The 20,217-nt window shown below is 45.6% G+C and overlaps 1 protein-coding gene across 2 annotated transcripts in view; it reads right to left on the reverse strand.

Moving 5' to 3' along the window:
- SERPING1 (serpin family G member 1) overlaps window positions 1-18,477 on the reverse strand; it is a 232,059-nt gene extending 213,582 nt beyond the window's left edge. For both annotated transcript variants that reach the window (XM_063958570.1, XM_063958569.1), the window contains exons 1-2: window positions 18,393-18,477; window positions 18,183-18,309 (exon numbers count right to left, since the gene is read on the reverse strand). In XM_063958570.1, coding sequence (XP_063814640.1) covers window positions 18,183-18,284 — 102 coding nt within the window. In that variant the 5' untranslated portion in view covers window positions 18,285-18,309; window positions 18,393-18,477. The remainder of the gene's footprint in view (window positions 1-18,182; window positions 18,310-18,392) is intronic.
- Window positions 18,478-20,217: the final 1,740 nt, after the last annotated feature.

Genomic DNA, 20,217 nt, shown 5'->3' on the forward strand with positions numbered 1-20,217 from the left:
GGCTGGGGAGCAGTCACACAAGGAAAAAATTTCCAGGGAGTGTGATCAAGTCTGGAGATTTTTCTCCACATAAATATAGCTAAGGGTAAATTTATAATGCTCTAAGCTTAGCAAGACCTCTGCTTCAAGGTCAGCCGGTATTGATCCAGTGGGATAAAACATCACGGCAGTCGCCCACGTAAATAGACAGGGCGGCACAAGAAGCAGGAGGGCAGTGGCAAAAACTGCAAGGACTTTTCGCTGGGCGGAAAATCATGTGATAGCACTGTCAGCAGTGTTTCATTCCGGGAATGGAAACTGGGAAGCAGACTTCCTCAGTAGGCACGACCTCCACCCGGCAGAGTGGGAACTTCATGGGGAAGTTTTCCACATAATTGTAAACCGTTGGGAATTACCAAAGGTGGACATGATGGCGTCCCGTCTGAACAAAAAACGGGACAGGTATTGCGCCAGGTTAAGAGACCCTCAGGCAATAGCTGTGGACGTTCTGGTAACACTGTGGGTGTACCAGTCGGTGTATGTGTTCCATCCTCTGCTTTTCATACCTAAGGTACTGAGAATTATAAGACGTAGAGGAGTAAGAACTATACTCATGGCTCCGGATTGGCCAAGAAGGACTTGGTACCCGGAACTTCAAGAGATGCTCACAGAGGACTTATGGCCTCTGCCGCTAAGAAGGGACTTGTTTCAGCAAGTACCATGTCTGTTCCAAGACTTACCGCAGCTGCGTTTGACGGCATGGCGGTGGAACGCCGGATCCTAAGGGAAAAGGCATTCAGGAAGAGGTCATTCCTACCCTGGTCAAAGCCAGAAAGGAGGTGACCGCACGACATTATCACCACATGTGGCGAAAATATGTTGCGGGGTGTGAGGCCAGGAAGGCCCCACGAAGAAATTTCAACTCGGTCGATTCCTGCATTTCTTGCAAACAGGAGTGTCTATGGGCCTCAAATTGGGGTCCATTAAGGTTCAAATTTCGGCCCTGTCGATTTTTCTTCCAGAAAGAATTGGCTTCAGTTCCTGAAGTCCAGAAGTTTGTCAAGGGAATATTGCATATACAACCCCCTTTTGTGCCTCCAGTGGCACTGTGGGATCTCAACGTAGTTCTGGGATTCCTCAAAACACATTGGTTTAAAACCAGTCAAATCTGTGGATTTGAAGCATCTCACATGAAAAGTGAACATGCTCTTGGACCTGGCCTGGACCAGGCGAGTGTCAAATTGGTGGTTTTTTTCTCAAAAAAGCCCATATCCGTTTGTCCATTCGGACAGGGCAGAGCTGCGGACTCGTCCCCAGTTCTCTCCCTAAGGTGGTGTCAGTGTTTCACCTGAACCAGCTTATTGTGGTGTCTTGCGCCTACTAGGGACTTGGAGGACTCCAAGTTGCTAGATGTGGTCAGGGCCCTGAAAATATAGGTTCCAGGACGGCTGGAGTCAGGAAAACTGACTTGCTGTTATCCTGTATGCACCCAACAAACTGGGTGCTCTTGCTTTTAAGCAGACTTTTGCTAGTTGGATGTGTAATACAATTCAGCTTGCACATTCTGTGGCAGGCCTGCCACAGCCAAAATATGTAAATGCCCATTCCACAAGGAAGGTGGGCTCATCTTGGGCGGCTGCCCGAGGGGTCTCGGCTTTACAACTTTGCCGAGCGGCTATTTAGTCAGGGGCAAACACGTTTGTAAAATCCTACAAATTTGATACCCTGGCTAAGGAGGACCTGGAGTTCTCTCATTCGGTGCTGCAGAGTCATCCGCACTCTCCCGCCCGTTTGGGAGCTTTGGTATAATCCCCATGGTCCTTTCAGGAACCCCAGCATCCACTAGGACGATAGAGAAAATAAGAATTTACTTACCGATAATTCTATTTCTCGGAGTCCGTAGTGGATGCTGGGCGCCCATCCCAAGTGCGGATTATCTGCATTACTTGTACATAGTTACAAAAATCGGGTTATTATTGTTGTGAGCCATCTTTTCAGAGGCTCCGCTGTTATCATACTGTTAACTGGGTTCAGATCACAGGTTGTACAGTGTGATTGGTGTGGCTGGTATGAGTCTTACCCGGGATTCATAAATCCTTCCTTATTGTGTACGCTCGTCCGGGCACAGTACCTAACTGAGGCTTGGAGGAGGGTCATAGGGGGAGGAGCCAGTGCACACCACCTGATCCTAAAGCTTTACTTTTTGTGCCCTGTCTCCTGCGGAGCCGCTATTCCCCATGGTCCTTTCAGGAACCCCAGCATCCACTACGGACTCCGAGAAATAGAATTATCGGTAAGTAAATTCTTATTATATATATATATATATATATATATATGTGTGTGTGAATAAATATATAATTCCTAACAAATTGTAATAGCAGGAGTGTGTGTGTGTGTGTGTGTATATATATATATATATATATATATATATATGTGTATATATATATATATATATATATATATATATCTCCAAAGAATGAACGGCACTGTAGACAGATATTTGCAATAAAAATTGTATTCAGTGGCTACAGCTGTTTCTGGGCAACAGCCCTTTCCTCAGGCCAAATACAAACATACATATTTGGCCTGAGGAAAGGGCTGTTGCCCAGAAACTGTGGTAGCCACTGAATACAATTTTTATTGCAAATATCTGTCTCCAGTGCCGTTCATCCTTTGGAGCTGCATGTTACTTTTGGAACTGGCACGGAGCACGTTGTTGTGGAGAGCTTGTGAGTGCCGACTGTTGCTGCAAGGATATATATATATATATATATATATATGAATATGTGGATATATGAATATCTTGAAGATTAAGATAGATAGTAATATCATGTGTGGGTTCATATTGTTCAGAGTCACGTGAACATTAATCTGGTGGGAATAAGAACATTGTTAAAACTTACCTCATTAAAATATTAATAATACCGGATTTATGTTTAATGTGATGGATTTAAACTGATTAGGGGGCGGGAACTCCACATCCCAAGTCCTAGCCATCGCCCACTTCTTGAACTAACCAATGGTCCCCGGTGCAGGACATGTCCCACCCCCTAACCAATGGAAGAAGAGCACACAGTGTCTATTGTATTATGTCTTGAGCTACTGAATAAAGAGCGAGCAGCAGGCCAGGTCACTATCAAAGACTCTGAAGGCTTTCTACCTGATAGCTGAGGAATGGTCCAGGACGCGCTTGCGAACGATTCCCCACGTATGTATATTCTCTGTAGCCATTATTCTCTGTTATTCTGTTTAGATTTCCTTGTTAGCCTGTAGTGTATAACTTGTATCTGTTTACCCCTTTTCTCTGAATAATCCACTGCGGTGTTAGAGCCCAGTGGTTTACCACAAACCGGTGTTGTGTTTTCACTTTCCTGCAAAGGGCTTTCTTAGCGTCTCAATCGCTACAAGGTGTATAAGCATTGTTAAGGTTTTAAGGTATTACATTGCTGCAGTACTAGGCTGCTAAGGTTTAAAGTATAAGCACATCCTTGCACTGTTTCATTACTTAAGGTTTACTGTATATCACTCTGTGTGCGTCCGCGCCGCGTGTACGTTGTACCCACGGCACGGCGTCTGATACACTAAGTGCGTATCCATACAGTACTCAGTACGCAAATAGTGTACTTAGTCCGTAGCGTGTGTAATAAGTCTAGCGGCCATAGCGGCTCCACGGTAATAGTGTATAGCTTTATGTTTTAAGGTAATATTTGACATTATCAATTGGGGAGCTCGTCCGGTCCTCCTCATATCCGCAGCCTAGCAGGACAAGGCAGACTTTATCTATCAGCAAAGGGCGGGAAGGTATAAAGGTATCCCCTGTTAGCCTTCTCATGGTCAGGTGGATACACTGGTGCTGATTAGATAAGCGTCTGCTCCGCATGGTTTGTAGGGATGCTGGTGGGATCCGAAAGGTAAGAACGTAAAGCTATTGTTTTTTTAAATCTGTTAAATTTCTGTTTGGTGCCAACTGCGCACGCAACACACGTAACAACACACGTAACACACGCACACACCTGTATTTTATTTGTGTATTTTGCATATCTACTCGCTTGTTGCCATTAGCATTGATTACGTGCTGAGAAATTTGTTGCTCCTTAAGCGAAATATACAGTCTGGACACCTATATAGTGTAAATCCACTATATACATATACACAAAGCACATTGGTGTGTGGGAGCACCGGCGCGGCGCGCGACCGCCTTTATGCCTGCAGTATCGCGTGCGGTGCTGGGGAACAATCTATGCAGCCCAGGGCGCCCCCCCTCCCTCCCGGCGCCCTGCACCCATGGAGCTGGCGTCGGGAGAGAAATGGCGCGTAGCGCGCTGGAACATGCTGGCGGGGTCTGGGGTACGGAGCCCCGGCACCGCCAGTTTAAACCTCTTACTGCGTGTAATATGCTGCCCTGGGCGCTCCCCCCCCCCAGCGCCCTGCACCCGTGGGAGCTGGCTGCGGGGAGGAATGGTGCGTATTGCGCTACAATTTGCTGATGGGGGTCCGGGACACAGAGCCCCGGCACCACCAGACTGATCCATCTTACTATAAAACTCTAATATGCTGCCCAGGGCGCCCCCTCTCCCCCCAGCGCCCTGCACCCGTGGGAGCTGGCTGCGGGGAGGAATGGCGCGCAGCGCTGTTATATGCTGGCGGGGGTATGAAACAAGTGCCCAGGCACCGATATGCTTTCATGCCAGCCTTAAGAAGAAAACAGTAACCTGCTGCCCAGGGCGCTTCCCCCCCCCCAGCGCCCTGCACCCTGTGAGTGCCGTTGGTGTGTGGGAGCATGGAGCGTAGCACGATCTGTTACCTCCATTACAGAAGTCTTCTGCCGTCACTGATGTCTTCTGTTCTTCACATACTCACCCGGCTTTCTTAAGGCTGCTGTGAGGGGATTGATGGCGTGGCACCGGGAACAAGCAGCTAGGGGCACCAAGTGATCGAACCCTCTGGAGCTAATGGTGTCCAGTAGCCGAGAAGCAGAGCCTTTAAACTAAGAAGAAGTAAGTCCTGCTTCTCTCCCCTCACTCCCACGATGCAGGGAGCCTGTAGCCAGCAGGTCTACCTGAAAATAAAAAACCTAACATAGTCTTTTAGAGAAACTCAGGAGAGCTCCCCTAGTGTGTGTCCCATCACTCCTGGGCACAAAGTCTAACTGAGGTCTGGAGGAGGGGCATAGAGGGAGGAGCCAGTTCACACCCAGTTTAAGTCTTTATAGTGTGCCCAAGCTCCTGCGGATCCGTCTATATCCCATGGACCTTTTGGAGTCCCCAGCATCCTCTAGGACGTATGAGAAAACAGTTTTAACCACTTTCTGCTCTTTAAACGTGTCAGTTTTCTTTGCCACTGTAGTGGAATCCTCCTTATCAGTGATTTGGAGAACATGCTTAATAGCAATTATCAGAGCAGGGACATCTACCATTAAGGGAGCATCCTCGTCTGCAACACAGGAGTCTGTGTCAGACAGGACCATATGCTCCCCCTCCTTGTCAAAGGAGACCTCAGAGAGGTTTGTAGATTGAGAGGAGGAAGCAGCCTGCTTAGATGAACCAGGGACATGTGTGTGACCCGAGACAGTTTTCTGTCTAACCAGAGACTGAATTAGTTGTTGCATCTGTTTAGATACATTTTCCGCCCAAGGCGGGTTTACCATGGGGACAATTTGTGGGGGTAATGCTACAGGTGGCCCCATAGGGGGCGCAAGGCATTCCACCAGAGTGCCCAGCAGGGCAGTAAATGCTACCCATGGTGGCTTCTGACTAGGTGCAGGAGCCGCGGACTTACTGGGAGACGCATGACACGCAGTACAGAGACCATCATGTAATAATTCCTCCTCTGATAAATCCGCAGAGCATGCTTTGCATGTTGCAGGAGCTTCCCCTGATTTGCTGCCCTTTTTGTTAGACATTGCACAATGTAAACAATTGGACTTACACAGTACGATATATTGCCAGACAAATAACAATAATCTGTGGAATAAACAGATAAGGTATAGCGTGACTGTGACACAGATGTAATACAGGTTGAGTATCCCTTATCCAAAATGCTTGGGACCAGAGGAATTTTGGATAACGGATTTTTCCGTATTTTGGAATAATTGCATACCATAATGAGATATTATGGTGATGGGACCTAAATCTAAGCACAGAATGCATTTATGTTACAGATACACCTTATATACCCAGCCTGAAGGTAATTTTAGCCAATATTTTTTATAACTTTGTGCATTAAACAAAGTGTGTGTAAATAAACACAATTCATTTATGTTTCATATACACCTTTTGCACACAGCCTGAAGGTCATTTAATACAATATTTTTAATAACTTTGAGTATTAAACAAAGTTTGTGTACATTGAGCCATCAAAAAACAAAGGTTTCACCATCTCAGTCTCACTCAAAAAAAGTCCGTATTTCGGAATATTCCGTATTTCGGAATATTTGGATATGGGATACTCAACCTGTATACTTATATATGGATAAACACGGTATACAACTATGTTACTTGACCCAGGCCCACCTAGCCAAGGGTATAGAATATAGTGATAGTTATAGCTGGGAAACACTGAAAGTGAAACCACACAGCAGTACAGGCACACACAGTCACACGCAATGCAGAATTTATATCATAATAAAGCTGCACTGGACTAGTATATCACAGCACGGTCCAAAGACTGGAGGATGTAGCAGACTACTCGTACAATATAATCTGCAATATGTACACGATTTCTCAACTGACACTGTCTCAGAGACAGGTAGGATACTTAAGTGTAATATAAAGGCACAGCGCTGTATACAGGCGCCTTTACATGGGAGACCTTGCACAGCAATCCCGGAGACCTGCTGCTGCTGCTGTGCTTGCAAGATGGCGCTCAGTGTCTCTGTGACGGAATGAGGGAAAGCGGCGCCCTGGGCTGGGGGACGACTACAGGTCAAGCGTCACACCTCCACTATGCTGGTCTTCCACCCCAGGTACGGGATACGGTCGACCACACTTAGGTCGACAGTCATTAGGTCGACCACTATTGGTTGACATGCATTAGGTCGACATGTACTCAGTCGATATGGAAAATGGTCCACATGCATTTATCAACATTTTTTTTTAATTTTTCAACTTTTTCATACTTTATGATCCACACGGACTACGATTGAGAATAGTAACCTGAAGCATGGCGAGCGAAGAGAGCCATGCGCGGGGACACGGTGCACTAATTGGGGTTCGACGTCACTTTCCGCTGAAAACTCCACCAAAAAAAGTAAAAAAAACTCATGTCGACCTTTTTCCATGTTGACCTAATGACTGTGTTGACCTAGTCACTGTAGACCAATAGTGGTCGACCTAATGACTGTCGACCCTATGACCCATACCCCCAGGTACTATGGAGCCTTATTAAATGAGGTGTACACCTGACCTGTGTTCCTATTGCCCTGGTGGTCTAGTGGGGTACCTGCCTAATGACAATGTCCACGCCAGCACCGCGACTCGTCTCCCTAGTCCACGGACGGAATGCAATTTAATCGCGGGTCCCGCTAGGAGACCCTCTTACCTGCCTCCTGGTAGCAGCCACACGATCCTGGAGAACGGTCTGGGACTGTGTCTACATCTGTGGGCTTCTCCGCCACAAGTACCCGGGAACCAGGCCAGCCGGAGTATGCGTCGCTGCTGGGGAGGTGATGGAGCTGCAGCACAGAAGTCAATCTGACTTAAGGAGGGTACTCACGGAGCGATATTCTAAGCAATCTGACTAGATTGCTTAGAATTTGAGCATTATCGCTCATTATCGCTCTGTGTGTAGCCCCCTCAGCGATAGCGATGCGCAACCCCGCGCATCGCTATCGCTGGTGCTAGATTGGCCTGCATGCAGGCCAATCTAGCGGGTCGCTCACTTCACAGATCGCGCTGTGCTGAGCGGCGGGAGAGATGTGTGCTGAGCGGTTCGCTCAGCACACATCTCTCCCGCATCGGCCCGTCTATATAGGCCTTTACAGTGCTGGCATCTCAGAGAAAAAAAAGCCAGATTTCTGTCAAAAAGTTAAAGCTTTCAGGTCTGCCAGCGCAGCCTTCCTGTTTAGTGACCTGCAGGCACCAACTTCAAAACTGAGCTCACAGTGCCTGGAGGCGGGGTTATAGAGGAGGCCCCTATGCATTCTGGGACAGCTAAAGCTTTGCCTGTTGGTGCCTCTGGATCCAGATCCACTCTACAACATGATGTTTCCCTGTGGAAACCTGTGTACCCTGCTGCAGAAATAAAACGGTTAATAAGCAAGACACACAATTATGATATGCATACAGGTTGACTTGCCAATAAATAAAAATAATAAAATCAGAACTCTAAGTTAACTTACTCTGAGGCTTTGGGGATCTGTGGGATGACCCCATGAAGCAGAATTGGTCCCACTCTTAGCACAAAGCTACTCTCTTCAAGAGTGAACACCCAGCAGTGTCTCTTACAGAGATACTAAGTACAGTGATTTGGCATCCAGGAACTTAGGAAGGAGCTTTTATCTCTCTCCATTGTAATCTTTCTAAGTATAATGGAGAGAGATAAAAGCTCCTTCCTAAGTTCCTGGATGCCAAATCACTGTCCGTAGTATCTCTGTACAGTATGTTCTACTAGTGTACTAATTAGCACGAGCAGCTTGTAATGTACAGTGGCAGGTTTGATCTTTCTATGTATAATGTAGAGAGATAAAAGCTCCTCCCTAAGTTCCTGGTTGCCAAATCACCATCCTTAGTATCTCTGTATAGTATTTTCTATTAGGGTACTAATTAGCACGAACAGCTAATTAGTACCCTAATAGAACATACTGTACAGAGATACTAAGTACGGTGATTTGGCATCCAGGAACTTACTGAGGAGCTTTTATCTCTCTCCATTATACTTAGAAAGATTAAACTTGCCGCTGTATGTTACAAGCTGTTCATGCTAATTAGTACCCTAATAGAACATACTGTACAGAGATACTAAGTACGGTGCTTGGCATCCAGTTAAAAGCTGTTCGTGCTAATTAGTACACTAGTAGAACATACTGTACAGAGATACTAAGGATGGGGAATTGGCATCTAGGAACTTAGGGAGGAGCTTTTATCTCTCCATTATACATAGAAAGATTAAACTTGCCACTGTACGTTACAAGCTGTTCGTGCTAATTAGTACACTAGTACATAAGGCAGGGGTTCACGTGCCTCGGACATTTTGTCACTTTGCGATGCAATGGGGTCCGGTGTATCGTTATGTGCATATACCTCGCTTATCCCTATCGCCCCTGTGTATTTTAGCTAGGGGATTCTGACGCATCTTCAGCATTGCCCCGTAGCCTGCAAAATCTGTGCTGTTACTTGCTCCATAGCCAAGTGCCTCCATGTAGCTAGGAGTCACAGGCGGTAGCCATTTCAATTGAGTCTGCCCTGCTATAGAATTGTATGTGTACCGTACGGTGCATAGAACCTTGACAGTAGAAACTCTCCTGCAGCTTTGCCCTGCTTTATGTAAAACTTGTGTTTTGTCAGTTTGCTATGCGATCGAGTCCGATGTACCGTAATATGCATAGACCTTGCTTATCCCTATCGCCCCTGTGTATTTTGGCTAGGGGATTGTGACGCTCCTTCAGCATTGCCCCGTAGCCTGCAAAACTTATGCCATCACTCCATATCCGAGCGCTGCCTGCCACGTGGTGGGGGTTCAGAGGCGGCGGACATTTTGCCAGTGTGCTGTGCGATTGAGTCCGGTGTTCCGTAATGTGCATAGACCTCGCTTATTCCTATCGCCCCTGTGTATTTTAGCTAGGGGATTGTGATGCTCCTTCAGCATTGCCCCATAGCCTGCAAAATCTGGACTGTTACTTGCTCCGTAGCCTAGGGCCTCCGTGGGGCAAGGAGTCATAGGTGGTAATCATTTCTATTGAGTCTGCCCTGCTACAGAATTGTATGTGTACTGTACGGTGTATAGAACCTTAACAGTAGAACCGCTCCTGCAGCTTTGCCCTGGTTTATGTGAATAAAAAAATACTAACATGCATTCGTACTTTAGAAATCGAACTCGGGACTCTGAGTATAGGAAGCGGAACACTTCACCACTTTGCCGCAGACAGATGAATAAATCCATTGGTTTTGATTATGCTGTAATGGCTATGGGATTAGGACGCTAACATACTGTACAAAATTCCTAATCTCAACATGCAATAGTGAACTTCTAACACGTCCACTTGCGACAGTGTACACTACTGGTTTTATGTTGTTTTGTCTGCGGGACTTGGACGCTCACATATTCATAAAGTACTGTAGATGGATCATATACTGTATGCTGTACTATTTGCATCTGTACCGTATATACTGTATTAAATAATGCAGCATAATGAGTATTTACTGTATTAAATAATGCAGCGTAATGAGTATTTACTGTATGCAGCGTAATGAGATGCTTCGTAAAGTAGTCCTAATTATATATTTCAGTATTGTATTTTACGGGAGACCACACACATGCGCAGTGGTGATTGTAAAAAGTGACATCTGGTGGATGATCGCAGGTATTACACGTAAAGGTAACGCCAAACGCTCTGTCTGCCTCCGTGCGATTAGGTACGCCTCTCTGTGACAAGGCGCGCCTCCCTACGCCCTGGTATGCTGCGTGTGCTCGGTCGGGACAAACGCCTCAGCCAGTCAAGATAAAGGTGGCTACATCTGTAATTCAGCCCAGCCTCATAATCTGCAGAGGTCATGTGGCATCCTTCCGGGCCACACCGTGTATCACTGATCGTGTCTCAGAGGTCTCAGGGTACAGTCATTCAACTGCTGAAACCCGCCGTGCAAGTCAGCCTGACAGCGCTGACGGCATTTCAAATTTGGCGACTGAACTTGCGGTACGGGAGCCAATCAGGAGTAGCCACTGCGGTTGCTTCTGACTGGCTGCCGGTCCGCAAGCTCCAATTGGCTTGCGGCCGGTGACACATTTCAGAAGATGATCGGCTCTGAGCGGTGCACACGGGGGCAATAAGTGGCGGGGCGGCCAATCTGGGTGTGTGTGGAAGATGCGCCCACAGCTTAAATGCGCTGTGGGCAAAGCACCATCTGCGCACACCTAGATACGGCACTGCCTTATACTGGACTATGGTGTATTTTCTACAGTGCATTGCTGTTATTAATCTGTTACATTATCATCCATGCAGGTGTATATTTATGAAGGGGCCGAGACATTGCACTCTCTAATGGTTAGTCAAACTAATGATGTGGCAGGTCACCCCCCCGCTGCAGAATAGCCACACCCCTAAACATGGGCCCCAACCACTGCATTCCCCCCAGTGGGCCCCACATGCCCCAGTCCGACGCTGGTCCTACAACACACTCCTCCAGAAGCCCCCACCCTCCAGACTGGGCAAGTAATTCTTTGTTCTTTGTTCACACAAGGCTTGCTTAGATGTAAATTAGGTTGGTCTCTGGGACCGCTACTCATATATCTCTCATGTAGGGGACCTGGGGCCTAATTCAGACCTGATCGCTCACTAGGGTTTTTTTGCAGTCCAGCGTTCGCATAGTCGCCGCCCACAGGGGAGTGTACTTTCGCTTTGCAAGTGTGCGACCGCATGTGCAGCTGAATGGTACAAAAAGAATTTGTGCAGTTTCTGAGTAGCCAGGACTTACTCAGCCGCTGCGATCACTTCAGCTTGTCCAGGCCTGGAATTGACGTCAGACACCCGCCCTGCAAACGCTTGGAAACGCCTGCGTTTTTCCAACCACTCCCTGGAAACGGTCAGTTGCCACCCACAAACGCCTTCTCCCTGTCAATCTCCTTGCGAAAGGCAGTGCGAATGGATTCTTTGCGCAAACCCATCGCTAAGCGGCGATCCGCTTTGTACCCGTGTGATGCATTGCGGTGCATACGCATGTGCAGTTCGGATATGATCGCAGACGTACGAAAAATGCTAGTGAGCAATCAGGTCTGTATTAGGCCCCTGGTTTCTGAAAGTAAAGGATGTAGTTTTCCACCCCCAAACTTTTATGCTGATACGATATAGGAGATCTTTATCTGTTCCCTGAACATAAAACTTATCCAGTAAAATGGAAGGAGAATGTAAGTCAAATAACGGACACAGCTTAGTAGCCATGTGGTTCCATACACGGTACATGAAATACAATTTCTGATAAATCTTTCTGCATTTAAAAGTCACATCCAAAATCTTATGTAAAGAGACTGAGGATCCACCATAACCCACGGCAACACCACAGTATGTAACAGGGTAGACACACCAGGAGGGGTAAAACAAATTATTGAGGATCTAGGTATACTAGAGGAATGGGCAAGAATGTGGCAACTACAGGTTATTGTCAAAACCGAACCTCCCCAAACTTTGCGATCTGATCTGGGATCCGAGCTCGGCTGGATTATGTCACTGAGACAAAATGTCATCATCCCACTGTCAGATTCTCGCAGGTTTTGGATTCTATATTAAGTCCCCGTGCAAAGGCGCCATCTTCACTCCGGCATTGGAGAGTGTAGTGGACATGTCCGTCTCAGTACTGTGTGGCATGGGCGGGGTTCCGTGAATGCTGTATCTGAAAAAGGGGTGCTCTGTCTGCAGTATTTAAAAGGGGTGCTCTCTCTCTCTGTCAGCTGTAACTGAAAGTGGGATTTCCCACCAGACTCGGATCCCAGAACGAGGCAAAACATCATCATCCCGCTGTTAGATTCTTGTGGGTTTTGGATTCCATATAAGGGGAGCCGCACGTCGCCGCCATTTTACTCTGGACTTGGAGAGTGAGGGAGACATACCTCTGTCTCTTTTTGTGGGTGGTGGCGTTGGGTGGGGTCAGTGTGTGCTCTCTAGGGGTGCTGTCCTGTCACGGTGGTGTCCCTGTGATGTTAGGGATGCTGCCCTGACTGTCACTGGTGTTTCATGTGCTGTTAAGGGTGCTGCAGCTGTACATGGGTGTTACTGTCCTGGCTGTCACTGTGCTGTACAGAGACACTGTCCTCCTGTATGCTGTGATAATACAGGGGTGCTGGCCCTGTCTTCTATGCTGTAAAAATTCAGGAGTGCAGTGAAAATAAATGTACACTGGCCTTGTCTTATATGCTGTAAACATTCAGGGGTGGTGTTGTTAAAATAAAAGTATACTGGCCCTGTCCTATATGCTATAAAAATACAGGGGTGCTGTTGTTAAAATAAAAGTACACTGGCCCAAATACAGGGGTGCTGTTGTTAAAATAAAAGTACACTGGCCATGTCTTGTATGCTTTAAAAATACAGGGGTGCTGTTGTTAAAATAAAAGTACACTGGCCCTGTCTTGTATGCTGTAAAAATACAGGGGTGCTGTTGTCAAAATAAAAGTACACTGGCCCTGTCTTGTATGCTGTAAATATTCAGGGGTGCTGTTGTTAAAAATAAAAGTACACTGGCCCTGTATTGGGTGCTGTAAAATTACAGGGGTGCTATGAAAATAAAGGGGCACTGTTCTGTGTGCTGTAATAATAAAGGGATGCTGTTCTGTGAAAAAGAGAACAACAATTTGGAGGAAATAATAGTGGAAGATCAGGAACCACTTCCAGTTCCTAGTACGAGTGCTGAAGCTGCTGCTGCCACCAGTCATGACATTGATGATGCAATTCCATCAATGTCGTCTGCTAAGGCCATTGTCCAATGTCATAGAGGGCATGTAAAATCCAAGCAGCAAAAATTAATAAATCAGACAAAAAGAAATTATCTGACGAGAAATGTAAAATTGGCAATATGCCATTCACCAAGTGGCAAGAAAAGGCTAATATATGTTTTTGACTGGTGGTTCAGCTTCACATGAGGATGGAAGCCCTCCTCCCTCTCAATTTTTTTTTAAAATTAAGCTTGTTAAAGCACAGGAAAAAAACAACTGCGTGTTCAGAGACATCACAAATCACCAAGGAGAGTACAAGTGTGTCCGCAGTTGCGATGTCTAGTCCTGACCTTCCCAAGACTGTATGGAAAGAGGAGGTTCCTACCACCATTTGCACGCCCCCTGCAAGTGCTGGGAGGAGCACCGCCAGTCGATTTGCTGATATTGAGATTGAAGATGTCACTGTAGAAATACACCAGGATGAGGAGGATATTGGTGTAGCTGGCGCTGAGGAGGAAGTTGACACACCAGTGGAGACAGTTTTTATCCATGGGATGAAAAAGCCCATTGTCATGCCTGGGCAAAATACCAAAAAAGCCACCTCTTCAGTGTGGAATTATTTCTCCACAAATCTGGACAACAGGTGTCAAGCCATCTGTTGCCTTTGTCAATACGTAATAAGTAGGGGTAAGGACGTTAACCACCAAGGAATATCCTCCCTTATACATCACCTGCAGTGCATTCATCATGTCATTTTCAAGTTCAGAAACTTTGGGTAATAGCGTAAGCAGTCCACTGACACCTAAATCCATTCTTCCTCCTGTACCCAAGCTCCTGCAATCCACACCACCAACTCCCTCAATGTCAATTTCTTCCTCAGTCAGGAACGTCAGTAGTCCTGCAGGCCATGTCACTGGCATGACTGACGAGTCCTCTCCTATCCGGAATTCCTCCAGAGGATCCTTGAGTGGTATGCCTACTGCTGCTGCTGGGAGTCATCCCAGAGAGGAAGTCGGAAGACCACTTGTACTACTTCAACTAGGCAATTGACTGTCCAACAGTCCTTTGCGAGGAAGATGAAATATGACAGCAGCCGCCCTGTTGCAAAGCAGATTACTGAGGCCATAACAACTATGCTGGTATTACACATGCGTTCGGTATCCGCAATTAGTGCAGTGGGATTTAGACAGCTGATGGACGTACTGTGTCCCCGGTACCAAATTCCGTCTAGATTCCACTTCACTAGGCAAGCGAATCCCGGACTGTACAGGGACATTAAGAAAAGTGTCCTCGGTGTCCTGAAAAATGCGGTTGCACCCACTGTCCACTTAACCACGGACATGTGTACAAGTGTAGCAGGGCAAACGAAGGACTACATGACTGTGACAGCTCACTGGGTAGATGTATTGCCCAGCAACAACAGCAGCGGCACCAGCAGCATATCACAAACGCCAACTCGTTCCTAGGCAGGCTACGCTGTGTATCACCGGTTTCCATAAGGGGCACACCGCTGACGACCTCTTACGGAGACTGAGGGACATCATTGCACAACGGCTTACTCCACTTAGACTCTCCTGGGGATTTGTGATATGTGACAATGCCACCAATATTGTGCGTGCATTACATCTGGGCAAATTCCAGCATGTCCCATGATTTGCACATACAATGAATTTAGTGGGCCACTTTCGACATTCAGCGACTGTGTGCCGAAGACTGGAGCACCAGCAAACACTTCTGAATCTGCCCTGCCATCACCTGAAGTAAGAGGTGATAACGAGGTGGAATTCAACACTCTATATGCGTTAGAGAATGGAGAAGCAGCAAAAAGCATTCAAGCCTATACATCCACCTATTATATAGGCAAAGGAGGGAAAATGCACCTCACTCAAGTGCAGTGGAGAATGATTTCCGTGTTGTGCAAGGTTCTCCAACCCTTCGAACTTGTCACACTTGAAGTCAGTTCAGACACTGCCAGCTTGAGTCAGGTAATTTCCCTCATCAGGCTTTTGCAGAAGTAGCTGCAGAATTTGAAGGAGAAGCTAAGACGGAGCGATTCTGCTAAGTATGTGGGACTTGTGGAAGGAGCCCTTCATTCGCTTTGCCAGGATTCAAGGGTGGTCAATCTGTTGAAATCAGAGCACTACATTTAGGCCACAATGCTTGATTCTAGGTTTAAAGCCTACGTTATATCTCTCTTTCCGGTGGACACAAGTCTAAAGAGGTGCAAAGACCTGCTGGTGAGAAAATTGTCAACTCAAGTGGAATGTGACCCGTCAACAGCTCTTCCTTAATTTTCTCCCGCTACTGGGACGGTGATGCAGGGCAGTCAGGAGGAAGTGTTGACATCTGGTCCAGACCGAAGGAGCCGCCAACAATTATGGACATGTCTACTGTCACTGCATATAATGCTGTCACCATTGAAAGAATGGTGGTGGATCATATCAGTGACAGCATCCAAGTAAGCATGTCAGACAGACCGTATGTATACTGGCAGGAAAAAGAGGCAATTTGGAGGCCCTTGCACAAACTGGCTTTATCAGGGACGTGCAGTGAGCTAAATAGCTCAGGAGGCAATGGCTAGCACCAGAGCCAGATTTACACACAATATATGAGCCATAGGGTACATCTGCACATTATACACAGGTACAGCAGTATAAATGCCTGGAAATTTGGTTTTGATCAGAGATGTGCGGAAAAGATAGGCAGGTGAGGCACTGCCTCACCTGCCATAGACTTTTTACTCCAGAGTTTTGGCTATAAAAATGATTAGAATAATGCAAAGAAGATATTTCAAACATATTCTTTGTATTTTTCATATACTTGATACAGTCAAAACTCTGGTGCAAACGTTACCATGACAGGAAAGGCTCTGCCTCACCCCACCGCACGTCACTGGGCTTTATTTTACCTAAGTTACCCCCCCCTCCCGTGTGTACTCCGAAAGAGTGATTAGTGCAGCCAGTAACCTTGTCAGTGATCGGTGTAGGAGGTTACTTACACAAAATGTGGAGAAGATGATGCTCATCAAACTGAATTATACATTCCTCCAGGAAGACATTTACCAGCAATTGCCTCCAGAAAGTACACAGGGACCTGTGATGGTGAATTCCAGTGGGAACGAATGAATACTCTGTGAGGATTAGGATGTACACACTGAAAGGGGTGAAGAATCGGAGGATGAGAACGACATCTTGCCTCTGTAGAGCCAGTTTCTGCAAGGAGAGATTAATTGCTTCTTTTTTGGTGGGGGGATTAATTGCTTCTTTTTTGTGGGGGCCCAAACAAACCAATCATTTCAGCCACAGTCGTGTGGCAGACCCTGTCGCTGAAATGATTGGTTTGTTAAAGTGTGCATGTCCTGTTCATGCAACATAAGGGTGGTTGGGACCAAGGACAATTTCATCTTGCACCTCTTTTTTTTCTTTGCATTATGTGCTCTTTGGGGCCTAGTTTTTAAAACTGCCATCCTGTCTGCCACTGCAGTGCCACTCCTAGATGGGCCACATGTTTGTGCCGCTTTTGTCTTTGCTGTTTTTATGTTTTTTTTAAGAAATCCAGATTCAAAACCAAAACCCGAAAGGGTGGTTTTGGCAAAACCAATTCAAATCCAAAACACAAACGGAGATCTAGATCCAAAACCAAAACACAAAACCCGAAAAGTGTCCACCGCACATCTCTAGTTTTAACAATGTACAGGAGATAATCATTCTTCACAGGATTATAAGTATTATGTTGAACCAGGAAACTGATTGCAAGTATTGAGTTATGATGTAAGGCAGGGCTGGCCAAACCAGTCCTCGAGATCTACCAACGGTTCACATTTTCCAGCCCACTGTGCAAGAGCACAGGTGTAGTCATTACTAATTAAGCTGTGCTGCATTCATTCCTAACTGACAATTCTACAGATCTCCAGGAGGCCTGGAAAACATGAACTGTTGGTAGATCTCGAGGACCGGTTTAGCCAGCCCTGATGTAAGGGGTTTCAAGGACAGAAGTCTGAACTTTAAGAAACATTGAGGCTGATGGTTTGACAGATGACAAAGTCTCATCTAGTCTGTCCACCTGCATACGACAGACTCTTATTTATTTATTATTTTATTAACAGTTTCTTATATAGCGCAGCATATTCCGTTGTGCTTTACAATTAGAACAACAGTAATAGAACAAAACTGGGTAAAAACAGACAGACATAGAGGTAGGAAGGCCCTGCTCGCAAGCTTACAATCTATAGTATGGAAGTGACTAAAGTAAAAAACAATGGAAAAAACCTCAACACCTACTGCCTCAGAAATTATGCCATGTTTATAATTTTACAATGCATATGAGGCATATATATATATATATATACACACACACACACACACACACACACACACACACACACACACACACACGTAAGGAAACATTAAGCAGATGTAGCTAGAAAAGTAATTGAACATGCCTAGGATACATAAGCTGCTTTTCTGACAACAGTCATAAAAAGGGGTTAAAAAAGAGGGAGGCAAGCAGACTATACAACCAATTCTATATTTCACTATTTTGTATACACATTTTAGCATTAAGACTTTAGGATCCTGACATTAAAGTTAAAATGTAATTTGTATAAGATATTGTATAGTTCTGACCTTTGGTGTCTGTGCTGTGCTGAACTCAGACTCTGCTCGGGCTGAATTGAGCGCATTGGTTGCAGTTGCAAGAAGAACAGTCACACAGATGAAAAGATTCATTTTTAGAAGTTACAAAAACAAATATCTGAAAACAGAAGATATATTCATTGAGGCACAGTACTCATTAGATTGAATGTAATATTAATGTACAGTATCCATGAGCTTTACCTCTGCTATTGTAGGCTGAAGCGAGTGTTGTGATCATCCGCTGGCCTTTAAAGATAGTTGTGTATCTGTTCTGTGTTCTCTGAAAAACAGCATACATCTCATTCCAAATCAGTGACACACGCTTAAATTTATGGAATTTCATTGGCTGCGATATAGAGATAAAGAGTTAAATATTCTCCCAAATTCCTGTAAATTGACTTGACTACTGAGCAGTGCCTCCCTAGTCACAAATTAAATTTCACTTCTTTTAGTTTCATTTTAGGATTATTGTAGAGCAAATGTATTTATTACCAGTTATTTATATAGCGCACACATATTCCACAGCGCTTTACAGAGAGAATATTTGGCCATTCACATCAGTCCCTGCGCCGGTGGAGCTTACAATCTATGGGGGTAATTCTGAGTTGACCGCAGCAGCAAGTTTGTTAGCAATTGGGCAAAACCATGTGCACTGCAGGTGTGGCAGATATAACATGTGCAGAGAGAGTTAGATTTGGGTGGTTTATTTTGTTTCTGTGCAGGGTAAATACTGGCTGCTTTATTTTTACACTGCAAATTAGATTGCAGATTGAACACACCCCACCAAAATCTAACCCTTTCTGCACATGTTATATCTGCCTCCCCTGCAGTGCACATGGTTTTGCCCAACTGCTAACAAAATTCCTGCTGCGATCAACTTGGAATTACCCCCATTATATAAGTCCCCCCTGCAGTGCACATGGTTTTGCCCAAGTGCTAACAAACTTGCTGTTGCGATCAACTCAGAATTAGGCCCTATGAGGGTAATTCCAAGTTGATCGCAGCAGGATTTTTGATAGCAATTGGGCAAAACCATGTGCACTGCAGGGGAGGCAGATATAATGTGCAGAAAGAGTTAGATTTGGGTGGGTTATTTTGTTTCTGTGCAGGGTAAATACTGGCTGCTTTATTTTTACACTGCAATTTAGATTGCAGATTGAACACACCCCACCCAAATCTAACTCTCTCTGCACATGTTATATCTGCCTCCCCTGCAGTGCACATGGTTTTGCCCAATTGCTATCAAAAATCCTGCTGCGATCAACTTGGAATTACCCCCAATATTCCCTATCACATGTACATGCACACACATTCATGCTAGGATTTATTTTTGTTGGGAGCCAATTAACCTACCAGTATATTTTTGGATTGTGGGAGGAAACCTACGCAAGTACAGGGACAATATACAAACTCCACACAGTTAGGGCCATGGTGGGAATCGAACCCATGACCTCAGTGCTGTGAGCCAGTAATGTTAACCATTACACCATCCGTACTGCCCAAATGTGGAACAATCTGTATTTTGTTCAATACTAAATGGAGGTGACATAACAAAATACTTCTGTGTGCTAATTTTAATGTTTCTTGCTCTGGGAGAAAATAAAGCCCTTAAGTAATTTTATTGAGGTTATACAAAGAAAGGCAATGACATGCACAGCAATGCAAAAACAGTATTCTCAGATAAGCATACAATGTAGAAAACAGCATACATTTGAATTGAAGGGAAAAGCAAGGAATGGAGAGGAAGGCAGAAAGGAAGAAAGAAAAGTGGGGGTTAGTCATGTTAGTAAGAGAAAGGGGGGGGGACTGTTGGTGGATACTGTGCATGACGAAGCACTAAAGATCGCAAGTAGTAGACTCATGGTAGGAAATATATGGAGACCAGATTCCCATAAATTTGTGTGGGAAGAGTGCAAATAGCTAGTGATATGTTCGAGGTGATAGGTGTGCCAGATTGAGGCATGTAGAGCAGAGGAAGATGGTGGGTCTACCTTCTTCCAGCATGCCGCAAAGGAGCAATTAGCCT

Source organism: Pseudophryne corroboree, chromosome 3 (assembly GCF_028390025.1).
Source record: "Pseudophryne corroboree isolate aPseCor3 chromosome 3, aPseCor3.hap2, whole genome shotgun sequence".
Taxonomy (NCBI): Eukaryota; Metazoa; Chordata; class Amphibia; order Anura; family Myobatrachidae; genus Pseudophryne; species Pseudophryne corroboree.